This window comes from Hemitrygon akajei, chromosome 29, assembly GCF_048418815.1.
Source record: "Hemitrygon akajei chromosome 29, sHemAka1.3, whole genome shotgun sequence".
Taxonomy (NCBI): domain Eukaryota; kingdom Metazoa; phylum Chordata; class Chondrichthyes; order Myliobatiformes; family Dasyatidae; genus Hemitrygon; species Hemitrygon akajei.
In genome coordinates this window covers 3,939,631-3,960,951 of record NC_133152.1, presented here as the reverse complement: position 1 = coordinate 3,960,951, position 21,321 = coordinate 3,939,631, and the positions used below count along the sequence as shown (strand labels likewise).

At 40.9% G+C, this 21,321-nt stretch overlaps 1 protein-coding gene across 4 annotated transcripts in view; it reads left to right on the top strand.

Annotated features, from left to right (window-relative positions):
- The window catches only part of tmem269 (transmembrane protein 269), a 119,553-nt gene that overhangs the window by 72,385 nt on the left and 25,847 nt on the right, over window positions 1-21,321 (top strand). For all 4 annotated transcript variants that reach the window (XM_073032517.1, XM_073032518.1, XM_073032521.1 and 1 more), the window contains one exon: window positions 397-494. In XM_073032517.1, the coding sequence (XP_072888618.1) occupies window positions 397-494 (98 nt within the window). The remainder of the gene's footprint in view (window positions 1-396; window positions 495-21,321) is intronic.

Genomic DNA, 21,321 nt, shown 5'->3' with positions numbered 1-21,321 from the left:
CGAAACAAAAATGCTGAAAACATGCAACTAGTCAGGCACCAGTCTTCATGAGAACTGACAAGAGGACTCTGACTCAAAATATTAACTTTGTTTCTCTTTCCACAGATGCCGTCTGATCTACTTTGTCTGCTTTTTTTAACTGGAGTTGTATGATTCTTTCATTTTTAGACAGTCATATGTTGCCATCATATCATAGCCAAACCAATTGCTGTACGAAAATACATTTGTTTCTGAAATACTGTTGCTATTGGTAATGAAAGGATGTGAAATACAGTGGTGACAGTAAAATTATTGCAATAGAACAACAATGAAAACTTAAATCTTAAATATCAGTGTTTTGCTGTTAATGATGCTAATTCACTTTTGAGCACTTAATTTTAAAATATTATTCTGCAGGCAACATTTCTATGCTTGTTGGTTTCTCCTTTTTGGATTTCTTCTTGATCTGGCTGATGGAGCTGTTGCTAGACATCTTAATGCTTGTTCTGCTCTTGGTAAGTTCAGATTTCAGCAAGCATATAGGCCTTTCAGTTACATCCACTCCAGTGATACTAAATAAATGTTTAAGCATAGCTTAAATTGCCTCAAATTAAGAAGTTTTGTATTATGTGTTCATCAATAATCTGTTACTCATACTAAAATAAGATTCTAAACTTAAAATATTACATTCTGATAACATTTTGAAGCTATAAGCAAACTTTTGAGAAACATTAGATTAAAGCTTTGATAATCTCCTTTCAAATCCTTCAGAAATCTTAATGTAACTGTCTCACCAAGTAATGTTTCCCAGGCATGGACTTGTATACTCATCTGAGACTCACAGGGACCCTGGTTCTCATGCTGTCAGTGGGGAGTTTGTTTTATACTGTGTGACATATTTAAAAAAAACAAATTTAAAATGTGTTGATGAATTAATAACATCCAGTCATTTTGAAAATCTACCAGTCCAACACTACCTTGCTAGCCAGATTATCAAAGTTTTGCTGTAAGTGATAAAAGATCATGTACCCTTTATAACGCTGAAAATGACATTGGAAAAAATTAAACAAATTCAAAATCCTTTTAACTCAAAGGGTTAACTCTCTTGATGCATTGAAAGAGTTAAATTGGCTCATTTTGCCAGTCTTGTGATAACCTCAGTTACACACCACCAGTAAATTAGAAGTCTGCTTTCCCTGTGATTGAATGCAAGTTAAAATAATATTCTGATTCATGAAAACAGGTAGGTTGGGCAAGATTAATGTTGGGAAACCTGACCCCAGTAAATCAAGTTCTAATGATATTGGAATAAAGTGAGATGAAAATTATCAAGAGATGGTTGTTCATTTTAATGAGATTGTGTGCCACAAATTAGTTTATCCCAATGAACGATTGGAGGCAAAAATATCTACTTACAACAATGTTTTTGAGCTAGTAGAGATGATTCCTTCCAGATTATGAAGCTTCTTGCCTTTGACATCAGATACTCTCAATCAGATTTAAACTCTCTTATACAGTAACATTAACTCAGTTTGCTGCTTCCTTTATTGCTCACCTCTGTAAGCAGTCCCCACCTGACAGCGAGCTAAACTTGTGAATTAGGCTGGCTTCACACCAGAAACTATGATTTTACAAAGTGTGCTAACATGTTTCTGAATATTTCCCACACCATCTCCCTATCTACCATGACTCATAGTCATGTATTTCAATTCTATAGGAAAGATACAAGAATATCTTGTATTTGTTTCTGTTTAATCAACAGTCCAGATAGGTTACTGTTGTAGCTTACATGGTAAACTGCCTGGATAAGGTGGAATTACAGATAGACTCGAGTTTCTACTGATATTTTTTATAGTCTGTACAGGACAGAATCCACAACTTTACATCAGAACATATCAAGTGCAATGATAACAGAGGGAATTAATTAATAAAATTAATAACAGTAATAGAGTTATACAGTATGAAAGCAGTCCTTCAGCCTAACCGATCCATGCCGACCAAAGTGCTCCATCCAATCTAGTCCAATTTGCCATTTTTTGGCCCATAACCTTCTAAATCTTTCCTATTCAGTTTACCTGTCTGAGTGGCTTTTAAAAGTTGTTATTACGCTTGCCTCAACCACTTCCACAAACATACCACCCATTTTAATAAAAATAATTTTGCCCCTCAAGTTCCTAATAAATCTTTCTTCTCCTGCCTTAAACATATGCCCTCTAGTTCAAACGGCTCCATTTATTATCAGAGAATGTATACAGTATACAACCTGAAATACCTAGTCTTTGTAGACATCTATGAAGAACAGAAGAACCCCAAAAGAATGAATGACAGAAAACCATTAGAACCCCAAAGCCCCATCTCCTCCCCCCCCCCCGAGCAAGCAGCATCGATGTATCAACCTCCCCCTCCCCCAGCTATTTAAGCAAAAAACTTCAGTGCCCAACACCCACCAAACAATAGCAAAACCATATAACAATTACAACACGGAAACAGGCCATCTCGGCCCTTCTAGTCCGTGCCAAACGCTTACTCTCACCTAGTCCCACTGACCCGCACTCAGCCCATAACCCTCCTTTCCTTTCCTGTCCATATACCTATCCAATGTTACTTTAAATGACAATACTGAACTTGCCTCTACCACTTCTACTGGAAGCTCGTTCCACACAACTACCATTCTCTGTGTAAAGAAATTCCCCCTCGTGTTACCCTTAAACTTTTGCCCCCTAACTCTCAACTCATGTCCTCTTGTTTGAATCTCCCCTACTCTCAATGGAAAAAGCCTATCCACGTCAACTCTATCTATCCCCCTCATAATTTTAAATACCTCTATCAAGTCCCCCCTCAACCTTCTACGCTCCAAAGAATAAAGACCTAACTTGTTCAATCTTTCCCTGTAACTTAAGTGCTGAAACCCAGGTAACATTCTAGTAAATCTTCTCTGTACTCTCTCTATTTTGTTGACATCTTTCCCGTAATTCGGTGACCAGAACTGTACACAATACTCCAAATTCGGCCTTACCAATACCTTGAACAATTTTAACAATACGTCCCCAACTCCTATACTCAATGCTCTGATTTATAAAGGCCAACATACCAAAAGCTTTCTTCACCACCCTGTCCGCATGAGATTCCACCTTCAGGGAACTATGCACCATTATTCCTAGATCACTCTGTTCTACTGAATTCTTCAATGCCCTACCATTTACCATGTATGTCCTATTTTGATTAATCCTACCAAAATGTAGCACCTCACACTTATCAGCATTAAACTCCATCTGCCATCGTTCAGCCCACTCTTCTAACTCCTGCTCCTAACGTTCTGCTCCTCAGACAGGATGAAGAGGTCAATACTCCCCAATGCCATTAGGCTTTACAATTCTACCGCCAGGACTTAAGAACTTTTTAAAAGCTATTATTAATGCTTTTTGAGATAGTGATTTAGATGCATATCATATTTTTTACTGAGTTAAGTATTGTATGTAATTAGTTTTGCTACAACAAGTGTATGGGACATTGGAAAAAAAGTTGAATTTCCCCATGGGGATGAATAAAGTATCTATCTATCTATCTATCTAACTGGCTTAAATCTCTCTGCAAGCTTTGAAAACCTACTTCATTATCCACAATGCCACCTACCTTAGTATCATCTGCATACTTACTAATCCAATTTACCACCCCATCATCCAGATCAAAACACCCAAAGAGAGACCATGATCTGCAGTCAATAAAATCTCTCACACAACAGAAAGATGTGACACATTTCACACCAAAAGTCGTGATTAACAGACGCTGTGATGATGTTATAGTCTGCTGCATCACTTTTTATTCCAAGATTCTCGGACTCAAGAATTGGTAGCAAACTTGGGGGGGGGGGGGGGGGGGGGGGGGGGGAGAGATATGCCTGCAGCGTGCACTGCCATGAAATCCTGATGTTCCTTGGCAGCACCAGCCTGGAATCGGTCATCCATGGGCAGCGCAGAGCCGAACCTAGCATCTTCCATGCCACACCTAGAAAATGCTGGAGAAGAGCTGGTCAGTGAGCTCCAAGACGGGAACTCATTGCTGTGAAAAAACTCAGTTTTGAGTGCTTTTGCAGATAGAACCCTTTAATTTCCCAATCCTGGTGGGAAAGAAAGCCGAATGTGTTCGCCCTATCTGTGCCCTTCATGATTTTATACACTTCCATAAGTTAATCTCTTAGTTTCCTGCTCTCTAAGGAATAAAGTCCTAGTATGTTCAACTTCTCCCTATAACACACTCCCTCAAGTACTAGCAACACCCTTCCTACAGCAGGGTGACCAGCTGAATGCAAAACTCTTAACTAAGTGTGGCCTCACCAACATCTTGTGGAACTGCACCATGACTTCCTAATTTTTATATTCAGTGCCCTGATTTATGGATGCCAGCAAGCCAAAAGCCTTCTTCACCACCATGTCTACCTGTGACTCCATTTTCAGTGACCCAGGTACTTATACTCCAAGGATTCTCTGTTCCTCAGCTCTCTCCAGGGCCTTACAGTTTACTGTGAAAGTCCTGTCTGGATTTAACTTTACCAAACGCAACCCCTCACTTTTACCCAAATTAATCTCATTTTGCCATTCTTCAGCCCATTTACTCAGCTGACCAAGATCCTCATAGCATATATAGAATTCAAAATCCACTGAAATTACTGATTACAATAAACAGGGCTATTGATTATTTTGGGTAATATTTGGGACAAGTTACCTGATTATGGTATATCAACTAAATTTGGAATTTTAAACCCTCATATTTAGCTGTGATCACTGTGAAGCATAATCATTTAATCAAATTGATCTCAACTGTTCTACAGATACTATATGATAAAGATAAGTAGAATTTTCTTTCAGCAGAATGAGGCTTCAGCAGAATGTGCAACCAATTTAATCAATGCACCAGCCTTTCCTACTCTCAGTGTTAGAATGGGAAAGAGCTATTAAATGACACAATGCATTTGTGGTTTAAACAACTCTATCAGTGCGAAGCTTGTGATAACAGGTTTCTCGCTTTTTCTCCAACTGTAGATATTTCCCAAATATCATTCATTTCACATGTGTAACATACAGTTTATTTTCGTATAATAATTGTGCTTTCAGAAACTACAAGGGAATACAGTCTTCAACAGAGCACGCAATCAGTGTGTCCATTGGATATGTGGCTAATCTGTTTACTCTCTGTAATGAAACACTGCATCACATTGCTTGGAGATAAAAACTAAGGCAGCTCAAAAGTTACGCTAAATCATTGCAACACTGCAACTTGTCAGACTAGTCCACGTGACTGCTTTTATCAGAAATATTTTGTATGCAACCCATGCCCACACAAGGCTCAAGGGCAGCTTCTATGATTCTATCCTGCTGTTATAAGACTATTGAACAAATCTTTTGAACAATAATATGGATTCTTGACCTCACATTCTACCTCATCGTGGCCTTGCAATTTTTTGTATACTTGTCCTGCACTTTCTTTGTAGTTGTAGCTCTATGTTCTACATTCTATTATTGCTTTTCCCTTGTACTACCTCAACGTTTTGATGTAATGCAATGATCTGTATGGATGGCATGCAAAACAAAGTGTTTCACTGTACCTTGGTACATGTCACATTAATAAACCAATTTACCAATTTAAAATCAATTTTATGTGTTCTTTCCTTCTAATCAGAAAATTATTTATCCTGTTCTTCAATATTGAAACTTTCTCTGGTTCAATCAAAAACCACAATAATTCATTTCTGCACTTTATGAAAGATTCAGTTGTTCTGTCTTAAGTCATTTCTTTGTCCTGTGACTTCTGATCAGTCAGTAACTAGAAGCAGTCTGTTACAATAGGCCTCTCTTACCTGTTCATTATTTTAAGCACTCCTGCTTTTCTGTGTATGTAATTTCTCCAAAGTGTCATTCTAGTTAATTAATTCTACAGTTTCCATTATATCTTATGGTACTTCAGAACTACAGTTTTCTGTGTTAAAGTTTAATGAAGATGCATGTGTACACATCATTTACAGACAGTACTTCATGAAATCCAAAGTTCTGTTAGTTATTTTGATATCCTTATCCATAAAGAGTTTTTGTAACCTGTGAATTTGAACACCCAAATTCTTGCTCTACCAAACTTGTGCAATTTTATTTGTATCACTAACAATGCTAACATTTATTTTCCATATTGTACCTGTGAAAAATAATGTTGATTCATCATATTGAACGGTTTCAGTCTTTGAGACAAAGCTATTGTCAATTCTATGCAAGGTCCCATTCCAAAATGCAACTATCCCTTTGCCTCCACTGATACTACCAAGTTCCTACAGCAGATTGTTTAATGCTTGAGACAACATCTGCAGTCTCTTTTGGTTCAAAGTTATTGACATATGGGAGAATGGATTCCAGTATTCAAGTTAGATAACAATGGAATTATCTTTACTGTAAGCATATTAATTCCAATCCAATTATGGGATTTGTTGAGGAATTTAAGGTGTAAATGTTTGCAGACATTGGCTGCTCTTGACCACCTTGATTGAAGATGTCTTGGGTATGGGACGTATTTTCAAACAAAATTTGATACCTGTAAAAGAATAAATTGGTTTTTTTCCATTTCTATCTTCCCATCAAAATCTGAGGCATTAATTGCATCTATTTTAATATCTCCAAAACATGGTGTTATCATTCTCTGAAACAGAAATGTAGTGAACAAAATTGGCTGAGACTAAATGAGTAATACACTATGCTTTAACTGCCTGTTATCCATGCTCACAGCAAAAACTTTTCAGAATTTATCCAATTTAGCAACTCTGCAGAGCTTGATTTGTAAGAGAAACGTTTGAAAGAATAATGTGGCAAAGTATTAGATTCAAAGCTACATTGCAATTAGTGTAAGAAATGGAATAAGTGTACTCCATACAGTCCCTTGGCCCGATCTACCTTTCAGATAACATGATTGATCTGATCCTTGGCTTCATATATGCTCTCCTGCCCTTATTTTTTAATGCTGGCTTTCCCTTTCATGCAACAGTTTATCTCGGTCTAAATAATTGGCATCTCTGTAGCATAGTGGTTAGCACAATACTATTACATTTTGCAGTATTGCGGAGTTTAAAGTTCAATTCCATCACCATTCTGTAAGGAGTCTCTATACATCCTCCATGTGGAATGCATGGGTTTTCCTTGGATGTTCCAGTTTCCTTCCACAGTCCAAAGGTGTACCGAGTAGGTTAATAGGTCATTGTAAATTGTCCTATGATTAGGTTAGGGTTAATCAGGGACATTTTGCATTGACAACTTCAACCCATTTGGCTCCATCATTCCTCAAAAGGCAACCATGTACGCTACATTCATTGGATCCCCACTGGTTACATCCTCAAAAAATATTAATAGATATATCAGACCCAATTGAGTTTCATGTATCAACCTCTGCATGCACATTCCTCAGCTTCCCACCAACTCCTAAGCTAAATATGAAGTTTCTTTAGCCCTATTCCCCACAGTTTTCACAATTATTAACCAAAGCTGAAGTTGACTCCACATGGATCACTGGCTGCAGGCTAATGTTGCTCATGATGCCTTTTGCCACCTATCCAGGTGGTCCAGTAGTTGTATGGAGGCCAGTGGGTGGCTGACAATAAGAACAAGGCTATGCTGTTTACTTTATCAGACCATTCACATTCTTGGCTTTCCTGGCTCAGAAGCCCAAGAAGAGTAATTATGCACAGTTACGTTTTACATAAGAATATACCCCATGTAAATTTATTGCTTGTAATTCAATGATTTTTCTTGCTTGAGTCATTCTAGTTATCCTCTGTATTCTTGTCCAATTCCCTAATGCCTGACATGCTGAGTTCATCCAGTATTTTGTGTGTTCCTTACTGTTATGCAGGCACCTCAGACTCTCGATGATATTCGACACATCTTTCCACATAGAGTCAGGAAAGTACACACAGAAACAGGCACTTAAGCCCATCTAGTCTGTGCCAAACCACTTAAACTGCGAACTCCCATCAACCTGCACTGCCTGGACCTTAGCCATCCACACCCCTACCTTACATGTAATTATCCAAACTTTCCTTAAATGTTAAAATCGAGCTTGCATGCATAACTTGCATTGCAGCTAGTTCCACACACTCACAAATCCTGAATGAAGGCATTTCCCCTCATGTTCCCTTAAAATTTTCACCTTTCATCCTTAACCCATGACATCTGGTTATAGTCCCACCCAACCTCAGCAGAAAAAGCTTGGTTGCATTTATCCTATTTATGCTCCTCATAATTATGTATACCTCTGTCAAATTTCCTCTCAATCTTCTACATTCCAAGGAATAAAGTCGTAACCTTTTCAATCTTTTCATATAGCTCACATCTTCCAGATCCAACAACATCCTTGTTAATTTTTTCTGTAATCTTTCAACTTTATTTATATCTTTCCTGTAGATGGCTGACCAAACCAGCACACAGTACTCCAAATTAGGACTCACCAATCTCTTATACAACTTCAACATAACATCCCATCTCCTGTACTCTGATTTATGCAGACCAATGTGCCCAAAGCTTTCTTTACAACCCTATCTACCTGTGACACCACTTTCAAACAATTATGGATCTGTATTCCCAGATCCTTTCGTTCCACTGCACTCCTCAGTACCATACTGTTCACTGTGTAAGACCTATCCTGGTTGGTCCTATCGAAGTGCAACACCTTGCTCTTGACTGCCATCTGCCATTTTTCAGGTGGTCCAGGTCCAGCTGCAAGCCATGATAGTCTTCCTTGTGATGATAACATGATTAAAAGACCATAAGATATAGGAGCTGAATTAGGCCATTTGGCCCATCGAATCTGCTCTGCATTTCCTCATGGCCAATCCAGTTTTCTTCTCAGCCCCAGTCCCTTGCCTTCTCTCCATATCCCTTCATGCCCTGACCAATCAAGAATCTATCAACCTCTGCCTTAAATATAAATAAAGACCTGGCCTCCACGACTGCCTGTGGCAAAGAATTCCACATATTCACTACTCTCTGCCTAAAAAAATTTCTCCTATAAGGATGCCCTGCTATTTTGAGGCTGTGTCGTCTGGTCTTAGACTCTTCCACCACAGGAAATATCCTCTCCATATCCACTTTATCATTGCCTTTCACCATCCAATAGGTTTCAATGAGGTCACCCATTATTCTTCTGAATTCTAGTGAATACAAGCCCAGAGCTATCAAACATTCTTCATATGACAAGGCATTCAATCCTTGAATCATTTGTGTTAACCTCCTTTGAACCCACTCCAGTTTCAGCACAATCTTTCCAAAGGGCCCAGAATTATTCACAGTACTCCAAGTGAGGCCTCACCAGTGCTTTGTAAAGTCTCAACATTGCATCCTTGCTAACGTTGCATTTGTCTTATCAACACAGACTCAACCTGCAAATAAACATTAAGGGAATACTGCACAATGACTCCATTGTCTAAGTCCATTTGCGCCTCATTTCCTCTCCATTTTGAAATTAGTCTAGCCTTCCATTTCTTCTACCAAAGTGCATAACCATACCCTTCCTGACACTGTATACTATCTTGTCATCTTTTGCCTATTCTCCTAATCTAAGTCCTTCTGTAGCCTCTCTACTTACCCAAAACTACCTGCCCCTCCACCTATCTTCATATAGTTCCTTGAAGGTGGAATCTCATGTGGATAGGGTGGTGAAGAAAGCTTTTGGTATGCTGGCCTTTATAAATCAGAGCATTGAGTATAGGAGTTGGGATGTAATGTTAAAATTGTACAAGGCATTGGTAAGGCCAAATTTGGAGTATTGTGTACAGTTCTGGTCACCGAGTTACAGGAAAGATGTCAACAAAATAGAGAGAGTACAGAGAAGATTTACTAGAATGTTACCTGGGTTTCAGCAGCTAAGTTACAGGGAAAGGTTGAACAAGTTAGGTTTTAATTCTTTGGATCTTAGAAGGTTGAGGGGAGACTTGATAGAGGTATTTAAAATTATGAGGGGGATAGATAGAGTTGACGTGGATAGGCTTTTTCCATTGAGAGTAGGAGAGATTCAAACAAAAGGACATGAGTTGAGAGTTAGGGGACAAAAGTTTAGGGGTAACACAAGGGGGAGTTTCTTTACTCAGAGAGTGGTAGCTATGTGGAACGAGCTTCCAGTAGAAGTGGTAGAGGCAGGTTCGGAATTGTCATTTAAAGTAAAATTGGATAGGTATATGGACAGGAAAGGAATGTAGGGTTATGGGCTGAGTGCAGGTCGGTGGGACTAGGTGAGAGTAAGCATTTGGCACGGACTAGAAGGGCCGAGATGGACTGTTTCCGTGCTGTAATTGTTATATGGTTACATATATTGTCTGCAAACTTTGCATAAAGCCATCAATTCAATCATCCAAATAATTGACATATAACGTAAAAAGAATCGCTCCCAACCCAGATCCCTGTGGAACACTACTAGTTTCTGGAAGCCAACCAGAAAAGGCTCACTTTATTCCCACTCTTTGCCTCCTGCCAATCAACCACTTGTTTATCCATGCTAGGATCTTTCCTGTAATTCCATGGGCTCGTAGCTTGTTAATGGCCTCATGTGGGGCACTTTGTCAAAGGCTTTCTGAAAACATGAACCGATTCTCCTTTGTCTATCCTGCTTGTTATTTCCTCAAAAAATTCCAACAGATTTGTCGATATTTTCCCTTGAGGAAACTATGCTAACTACGGCCTATTTTATCATATGCCTCCAACTTGCCTGAGACCTCATTCTTAATAATTCAGATTCAGTTTATTGTCATTTAGAAACCACAAATGCAATGCAGTTAAAAAAAATGAGACAACATTCCTCCAGAATGTTATCACAAAAACGCATAACAAAACAGACTACACCAGAAAATCCACATAACATTTGGCAATCCCCAGTCCAGAGTCCGGAGAGGCTGCTGCGTATTAAGATCGCGCTACCATATTAGCGCATTCCCCGGAAAGGAGCTCCAATCCCACCAGACAAACAAGACCAAAAACTAAAGCTACAAGACCTGCACAAAACCACATTGTTACAACATATAGTTACAACAGTGCAAACAATAGCATAATTGATAAAAAACAGACCATGGGCACAGTAAAAATAGTCCAAAGATGTTAAAAGACTATAAGTTCAAAAGAAACCACCACACAGTTTCCAGAAGTTCTCAGGGTCCCAATAGACTCATCATCTCACGCCAGCGGCAGAAGGGAATACCCCTGCTATGGACGTACACAGAGCTGCCCGTCTCAGCCTCGCAGACACAGCGCACACTGAAAGTGACCTGATCGCAGCGGACTCCGAATCCGTTGAACCTCTGAGCCTCCGACCATCCCCTCCGGCACAGCTTCTTAGAGCACCATCCTCTGCCAGGCGTATTAAGACAGCCCTGCCAATGACCATCGGCAACGCGACCCCGAGGACTGGGGGCCTGTTCTTCCCAGCAGAGACCCCTCCATGCTCCCACGTATGTTTTTCATCCGATTATGATTGTGCATGGCACCCCGCTTCACAAATTACAGATAATCAGCTCTGGAGTGGCCGCTGCAAGCTGCGTCACGCCGCCGTCTTGGACATTGAGAATGACTCCAGCTTCCCAACTACTGAGGTCAGACTAACTGGCCTATAGTTTTCTTTCTTCTGCCTCTCTCCGTTCTTGAAGAGTGGAGTGACATTTGCAACTTCTCAGTCTCTAGAAATTCGCCCTCCTGGAATCCAGCACCAACCTGATTTTTCCCAATCTATGTGTACATTGAAATCTCCCATGACTATTGTAACATTGCCCTTTTGGCATGCATTTTCTATCTCCCATTGTAATTTGTAGACCACATTGTTACTACTGTTTGGGGGTCTGTATTCAACTCCTATCTGCGTCTTTTTACCCTTGCAGTTCCTTAGCCCTACCCACAATGATTCAACACCTTTCGACCTTATTCATTTTATACCAACACAGTCCCTTCTGCCTTCCTGCCTGTTTTGCAACAATATGTTTCCTTGGACATTAAGCTTCCAACAAAATCTTCTTTCAACCACGATTCAGTGATGCCTACAACATCATATCTGCCAATCTGCAACTGTGCTACAGGTTCATCTACCTTATTCCGTATACTGCACATTCAAGTATAACACCTTCAGTCCTGCATTCACCCTTTTCAATTTTGTCCGCCTGTTACTTTGCAAGTCATCCTGTTGACTGCAATTTTGCCTTATCAACTGCCTCTTCTCACTATACATTGCCTATGTTTGTAAACCTGCTACCTCATGTTCAGCACTATCGTCCACCTATCTGATTACTTGTTGCATCATGCAGCTCAGGACACTATTGTACCATGCTCAACCTTTAGATTCCTAACTTTGTCTGAGGTCTTACCAGCAACTCCCTCCAGAACTTTTCCACTAACTGTTCTGGCACTCTGGTTCCCATCCTCCTTCAACCCTAGTTTAACCCAACCATGCAGCATTAACAAACTTTCCCACAAGATTATTAGTCTCCATACAGTTCAGGTGCATACCTTCTGTAAAGATCACACTTTCCCTGGAAGAGAGCCCAATGATCCAAAGTTCTTAGGCCCTCCCTCCTGCACCAACTTTTTAACCACATATTAAACTTATAATCTTTCTCATTCTGCCCTCACTAGCACTTGGTATGGGTGGCAGTCCTGAGATCAGAACCCTGGAGGTCCTGTCCTTTTATTTAGCACCCAACTCCCTGAACTCCTTATGCAGAACTTCATCGCTCGTCCTACCCATGTCATTGGTACCTAAATGGACCAGGAGTTCTGGCTGTTCACCATCTCATCTAAGAATTCTAAGGATTTGATCCGAGATATCCCAGATCTTGACACCCAGGAGGCAACATATTCACCCAGGAATCTTGTTCTCACCCACAGAATCTCCGGTCCAGTCCCCTAACTAACAAATCCCTTATCATCTCAGTGTGCCTCTTCTCCTTCCCCCCCCGCCTTCCCTTCTGAGTCACAGAGGCAGAATCAGTGTCAGGGATCCAACCATCTTTTTGCTCTTCCTGACTGTCACCCAGTTTCCTGTGTCATGCAGCTTGGGTGTAACTACCTCTCTACATGTCCTATCTATCACCCTTTTAGCCTCCGAAATGATCTGGAGGTCATCCAGTTCCAGCTCCAAATACTTAACGCAGATGGTTAGGAACCGCAGCTGGATGCACTTCTCACAGTTGTATAGTTGACAGGGACGTTTGAGATCTCCCTGCCTTTCGACATCCCGCAAGAGGAGCATTCAGCTATCCTGCCTGGCATCTCTATCGTCCTAGCTGAGCAGATATATAGAAGGGACAGGGAAAAAAAACCAACATGGAGCTCTTATTTGCTTTCTCTTACTAAAGCCTCTCTGCTCTGAGCTTCGAGAGCTAAAGCTTCAAGATAACAACTCTGATTCTGTCCTTTTCAGACGACGGCCACTGTGATGATGGCTGCTGCACTTGACCCTGCCTTCCTTTAATTTGCTCTTGCTAATCAATCCCATATGTTGATTGGTCGATGGCCAAACTTCTTTTTTGCTGTAGTGACCCATTGCTATGTTTTCTACTCAGGTAGTGGATCTGATTGAAATCCCCTCCTCTCAAAACTTCTGATGTCCAGATTGATCACGAGACAAACCTCATCTTACAGTAGAGACAGGATCATCTTACAATTTCAGCTCAATAGTAGACTTTCAAAGGGTTCCAATAACTAACTTCCAAGGAATTTCTCCAAACAAAACTTTGTCTTTCTAGGACTGATTTCCACCCTAAGCCCTTCTACCACCCTCTGTTCAACTCCTAGACCAGATGCACTGATGGTATTTCACTCCTAATTTTCTCTGTCATACCCACCATGTCCAGTGTAGAACATGGTCAATTGCTGTCCTTCATAGATTACCTCGAAGAGGCTTGCAGGATAGTGCATTTCTATTTTTAAAATATTTAACAACTCCATGCTGAACCTTGGAAACAAGTGAACTTCTCATAACAGGTATATATCCACTCTGTTTGCAAATTTACTTGGTGCATTTCCAATGCCTCCCTCCATTTTCTCAATCCCTCTGTCTCTACCTCTGGAGATAATTGATCTACTGATAGCTTTCATAAGCTCACTTATTCTTACAGGTACCTGGACTATTTTTATTCCCGCCAGGTCACTTGTAAAAATGCTAACCCCTTCTCTTACTCCTCCATTTCTGCCAGATCTGCTCTCAAGATGAGACTTCATTCCAGAACTAATGAGATCTCCTCCTCCTTCTTCAAAAAAGGGTCTTTCCTTCCTCTACCATCAATGCTGCCCTCACTCACATCTCTTACATTTTGTGCATGTCTACCCTCACCCCATCCTCCCACCAACCCACCAAGGAGAAGATTCCCCTTGTCCTCACCAACCATCCCACCAGCCTTGCGTCCACACAAAATTTTCCATAACCTCTGCCATGTCCAATGGGATCCCACCACCAAGCACATTTTTCATTCCCCCGCATTTTCCGTTTTCTCCAGGGACCATTCCCTTGTCCATTCATCCCTCCCCACTGATCTTCATTCTGGTACATATCCTTGCAAGCGGAACAAGTGCCACAGCTGTACCTACACCTCCTCCCTCACTACCATTCAGGGCCTCAAACATTCCTTCCAGGTGAGGCGACACTTTACCTGAGAGTTATCTACTGTATCCGGTGCTGTCAGTGTGGCCTCCTGTATACTGATGAGACCTGACATAGATTGGGAGACTGCTTCGCCAAGCAGCTATGCTCTGTCCACCAGAAAAAGTGGTATCTCCTGGTGACCATCTGTTTCAATTCTATTTCCCATTCCCATTCCGACATGTCTATCCATCGTGTCCTATACTGCCATGAGGCCACACTCATATTCAAGGAGCAACACCTTATATTTCATCTGGGTAGCCTCCAACCTGATGGCATGAATAACGATTTCTTGGACTTCTTCAGTCTCTCACCTATCTTCTTACCTGACCATCATCACCCTGTGGTTCTCCTCCACCTTCCCTTTCCTTCATGCTCTTCTACCTTCACCTATCAGATGTGCCCTTCTCCAGCCCTTTATCTCTTTCTCCAATCAACTTCCAAACTCTTTATTTCACCCCTCCCCCTCTCCCAGTTTCACCTATCGCTTACCACCTTGTACTTCTTCCTCCCGAAGCGGCAGTGGAAACGCTTCTGAGGGAGGTCGGACCAGTACCATCTGGATGGTCTACATCTGGGCAGGGCGGGGATCAATGTCCTAGGGAGATTGTTTCCTAGTGCTGTTGTAGAGGTTTTAAACTAATATTGCAGGGGGATAGGAACCAACACAGAAAATAAGAGGAAAGTGGTGCAGAGACCAAAGCTGGAGTTAGTACAGAAAAACGTGCATAAAAGTAAAAAGCAAAAATCACATAGGTCACTAGATTCTAAAAGGGCAATGAGTATAAGGGCACTTTACCTAAATGCCCATAGTATTAGAAACAAGGTTAGTGAACTTGTGGCGCAGATTAGTACCAAGGCATATGATTTAGTGGCCATTACAGAAACCTGGTTGCAAGATGGAGATGACTGGGAATTAAACATCCAAGGGTATCAGGTAATACGTAAAGATAGGCAGGAAGGCAAAGGAGGTAGGGTGGCGCTCTTAATTAAGGATGAGATCAGGATGATTGTGAGAGACGATATAAGATCTATGGAGCAGAACATTGAGTCCATCTGGATAGAGATTAAGAATAGTAAAGGGAAAAAATCACTGGTGGGAGTTGTCTATAGGCCACCTAATAAAAAGGTTGCAGTGGCAGAGGTGATTAACCAAGAAATAACTGAGGTTTGTAAGAATGGAATGGCAGTTGTCATGGGGGATTTTAACTTCCACATAGATTGGGTGAATCAGGTTGGTCAAGGAAGTCTTGAGGAGGACTTCATAGAATGCATCCGTGATGGCTTTCTTGAACAGCATGTTAATGAACCTACAAGGGAAAATGCTATCTTTGCTATGATTGAATTTTGCATACAGATGCAGGATGAAATTGTTAGATGTAAAACTAGTGTATTATGCTTGAACAAGGGAGATTACAACAGGATGAGGGAGGAGTTGGCTAATGTGGATTGGGAGCACAGGCTATTTGGTAGGACAGTTGAGGAACAGTGGAATTCTTTCAAAGAGATTTTTCACAGTGCTCAACAAAAGTATATTCCAGTCAAAGGTAAGGACAGAAGTGTGGGGAGAGCCAGCCTTGGATAACTAAGGAAATAAAAGATAGTATCAAATTAAAAGCTCGTGTACAGAGTTGCAAAGAGTAGTGGGAGACTGGAGGATTGAGAAAACTTTAATAAGCAACAAAGAAAAACTAAACAAGAAATAAGGAAAGGAAAGTTTTTTGAGGACATAATGAGTGCAGTAGATAGAGGGGAACAGGTGGATGTCATATACTTGGATTTCCAGAAGGCTTTCAATAAGGTGCCGCACAAGAGATTAATAAATAAGATACCGATGCATGGGGTCAGAGGAAGTATATTGGCATGGATAGTGGATTTGGTTAACCAATAGAAGGCAGAGAGTGGGAGTTTCTCTGGTTGGCAGTCAGTTGTGAGTGGGGTGCTGCAGGGGTCGGTGCTGGGCCCGCAGCTGTTTACCACTTATATTGATGATTTGGAAGAGGGGTCTGAGTGTGGCATAGCAAAATTTGCTGATGACACTGAACTGAGTGGAAAAGCAAATTGTTTGGAGAATGTGGAGAGTCTGCAGAGGGATATAGATAGGTTAACTGAATGGGCCAAGGTCTGACAGATGGAATACAACATTGGTAAATGTGAGATCATCCACTTTGGAAGGAATAATAGAAGAGCAGATTATTTAAATGGTGAAAGATTGCAGCATACTGTTGTGCAGAGGGACTTGGAAGTGCTTGTGCATGAATCGCAAAAAGTTGGCTTGCAGGTACAACAGGTTATTAAGAAGACAAATGGAATGTTGGCCTTCATTGCTAGAGGGATTGAATTCAAGACCAGGGAGGTCATGTAACTATACAGAGTACAGATGAGGCCACACCTGGAGTACTGTGTACAGTTCTGGTCTCCATACTTGAGGAAGAATATACTGGCTTTGGAGATAGTGCAGAGGAGGTTCACCAGGTTGATTCCAGAGATGAAGGGGTTAACCCATGAGGAGAGGTTGAGTCGCCTGGGACTGTACTCTCTGGAATTCAGAAGAATGAGGCAAAATCTTACAGAAACATACAAAATTTTGAAAGAGATAGATAAGATAGAAGTAGGAAAGTTGTTTCCATTGGTAGGTGAGACTAGAACTAGGGACATTGCCTTGAGATTCAGGGGAGAGGATTTAGGACAGAGATGAGGAGAAACTGTTTTTCCCAGACAGTGGTGATTCTGTGGAATTCCCTGCCCAGGGAAGCAGTTGAGGCTTCTTCACTAAATATACTTAAGATACAGTTAGATAGATTTTTACATTGTAGGGAAATTAAGGGTTATGGGGGAAAGGCAGGTAGATGGAGCTGAGTTTACAGATAGATCAGCCATGATCTTATTGAATGGTGGGGCAGGCTGGGTGGGCCGGATGGCCTACTCCTGCTCCTGTTTCTTATGTTCTCCCCTTCCCACCACCTCCTCACTCTCATTTCACTTTATTTCTTTCCAGTCTTGATGAGAAGGGTTTCAGCTCAAAATGTCGACTGTTTACTCTTTTTCACAGGTGCTGCCTGGCCTGCTGAGTTCCTCCAGAACTTTGTCTGTATTGCTTAGATTTCCAGTATCTGCAGATTTTCTTGTGTTTGGGATAACAGGTGCATTGACCTGTGTAGGGATTTTTTTATTTCTCTTAATTGTAGTTCATTTGTTTATCTAGCCGTACAGTTTCTAAGCATAGTTAAATCTTCTTGTAGAATATCTTGTTTAGCTTTGAAATTAATCACCTTCATTAGCTGTGAATCTTGCACAAAACAAATCTTTGTAAATTTCTCTGCTTTAAATAGCAGAGATTATAAGCAAACTCCACTAGTATATCACATATAATGCCTATAAAAATACTCACTTCCCCCCCAGAAGTTTTCATTTTTTATTGTTTTACAACACTGAGTCACAGCGGATTTAATTTGGCTTTTTTTGACAATGATCAACAGAAAAAGACATTTTGTGTCAAAGTGAAAACACACCTACAAAGTGATCTGAATTAATGATGAATATAAAATGCAAAATAATTGATTGCATAAGTGTTCACTCACTTTAATAAATCATCACTGGTGCAGTCAAGGTGTTTCAATTGATTGTAGTAAAAATACACCTGGAAGGTCCAGCTGTTGGTGAGTCAGTATCCGAGCAAAAACTACACCATGAGACAAAAGAACCATTCCAAGCAACTCCACGAATGTGTTATTTAAAAGCACAAGTCAGGAGATAGATGCAAGAAAACTTCCAAGTCACATGGAGTATAGTTAAGTCAATCATCAAAAAAATCGAAAGAATATGGCACAGTTGTAAATCTGCCTGGAGCTGGCTTTCCTCAAAAACTGAGTGACTGTACAAGAAAGGGACTCATGAGGGAGGCCACCAAAAGACCGATGACAACACTGGAGGAGTTGCAAGCTTCACTGGCTGAGATGGGAGAACTGTGCGTACAGCAACTGTTGCCCAGGTGCCTCACCAGTCACAGTTTTATGGGAGAGTGGCAAAGAGAAATCCACTGTTGAAAAAAACTCACATGAAATCTCAGCTAGAGTTCGCCAGGAGACATGTGGAAGACTCTGAAGTCAGCTGGAAGAAGGTTCTATGGTCTGATGAAACCAAAATTGAGCATTTTGGCCATCAGACTAAACACTGTTTGAGGCATCACCATGGTGACTGCATCATCCTGTGGGGATGTTTCACTGCAGCAGGCCCTGGAAGGCTTGTGAAGGTAGAGGGTAAAACAAATGTAGGAAAATACAGGGAAATCCTGGAGGAAAACCTGATGCAGTCTGCAAGACAACTGCAACTTGGGAGAAGATTTGTTTTCCAACAAGACAATGACCCCAAGCATAAAGCCAAAGCTACACAGTAATGTCCTGGAGTGGCCAAATCAGAGTCCAGACCTCAATCCAATTGCGAAGTTGTGGCTGTGTTCTCCAGCCGTGTATCCCTTTTGCGAATCAACTTTCCAGCTCTTAGCTTCATCCCTCCCCCTCCTGTCTTCTCCTATCATTTTGGACTTCCTGCTTTCAAATCTCTTACTATTGCTTCTTTCAGTTATTCATGATGAAGGCTCTCTGCCCGAAACGTCGACTGTACTTCTTCCTATAGATGCTGCCTGGCCTGCTGTGTTCCACCAGCATTTTGTGTATGTTGCTTGAATTTCCAGCATCTGCAGATTTCCTAGTGTTCATGTAATTTCATTCAGCGTCAGTTGCCCCATCATTGAAATGGAGACACTTTTAAGGACTCTTTATCTCCTGTTTTTGATATTTATTGCTTATTTATTATTATTTCTTTTTTGTATTTGCACTGTTGTCTTATGCACATTCGTTGAACCCCCACGTTGGTGTGGTCTTCCGTTGATTCTGCTCTGATTATTATTTGATAGATTTATTGAGTATGCCTGCAAGAAAATGAACCTCAGGGTTGTGTATGGTGACATATGTACTTAAGTAGTAACATTTCTTTGAACTTTGATAACAAAACAAAAAAATGCAGCAGTCAGAGACAGTTGAACTGTGAAACAGTTGCAGCCCAAGATGTTTGGGTATGCTGATTCAAGCAACTATGAAGGTAAAGATCTAGTTTCCTCATAAAGATATACAGCATGAAACAGGTGCTGGCCCGTTTCATTCATGCCAGCTGTTAGGCTCCCATTTTATAATCCTAATTCTACACTAACTCATTTATTTTCCCAACATCCCCACAAGTGGGAGGAACCTGGAATATCTGGAGGAAGACCTTATGTTCACAGGGAGAAAATAGAATTTCGGCACAGAAGGTACTGGGGCTCTGAATTTAATCTTGGGCTCCAGCAATCAAACTGTACCACCATGCCATCATTTGGAAGGCAGGTGGTTATGTTGGCATGTATGCAAGGGGATTGGATCATGAACAGATAAGAATTGTATTTAAAAGTAAGACAAATCTTATCAATCAACATAATTCCAAATTAATATATTAAAATTAAATTAAAGCAAAATACTGCAGATTCTGGAAATCAAAAACAAAAGCTCAAAAATAATGAAAGTGTACAGCAGATCAGGTGACGTGGAGAGTGAAACACAAGACTGCAAATGCTAGAATCTGGCACAACGAGCAATATGCCTAAGGAACTAGGTGAGTTGGGTAGCATCTGTGGAAGGAAGAGAATTGCCGACAACCCTCCAACGGGAATAAGAATAGAGGGAAGTTAGCCAGTATGAAAAGGAGAAGGGGAATGGTGGACCAAAGAAAGGTGAAGGTCAATGGACAGGATGGAGCAAGGTAGGGGGAAGGGAGATGTGGATCTTTGTACTCAGTACTTTGATTTATGAAGACCAATGTGCCATCTTTACGAACCTATCTATCTGTTATGCCAATTTCATGGAATCGTGGATCTGTATTCCTAGATCCCTCTTCTCTACTGCATTTCTCAATGCCCTACCATTCACTGTAAGTCCTACACTTTTCTGCATTAAGTTTCATTTCCCAATTTTCAGCCAAATTTATTCCAGCTGGTCCAGATCCCACTGCAAGCCATGACAGTCTTCCTCATTGTCCATTGTCCTGTCTTAGTGTCATCCACAAATATGTAGATCCAGTTATCATCTAAATTGTTGACATAGATGATAAACAGTAATGGACCCAGCACCAGTCCCTGCGATACACTATGATTCACAGGTGTCCAGTCAGAGAAACGGCCATCTACTACCAATCTGACTTCTCCCGCACACCCAATGTCGGGTCATGAGAGTGTGGAATGAGCTGCCAGTGCAAGTGGTGCATGCGAGCTCAATTTTGAAGTCTAGGAGAAGTTTGGATAAGTACATAGCTGGCAAGGGTATGGAGAGCTATGGTCCTGGTGCAGGTCATTGGGATTGGGCAGTTTAAATGGTACAGCGTGGACTAGATGAGCCAAAGGGTCTGTTTCTGTGCTGTACTTTTTATGACTCTAAACTGAATTTGGAAACCAGATAACCACCAGATGCTGGAAATTTGAAAGCTCTGTGCTCTTCACATACAACACCATGCTTCCTTAATGTTGAATTTTTCCTGGTTAATAGTTCAGTAAACAGAAGTATTAACTTTGAGTCCCTCTCTAACACATGCTTCCTAACCTGCTGAGCACTACCAGCATTTTCTGGTTTTTTAAAATTTCAGTTATCCAGCATCAGAATTTTTTTGCTTTCATTA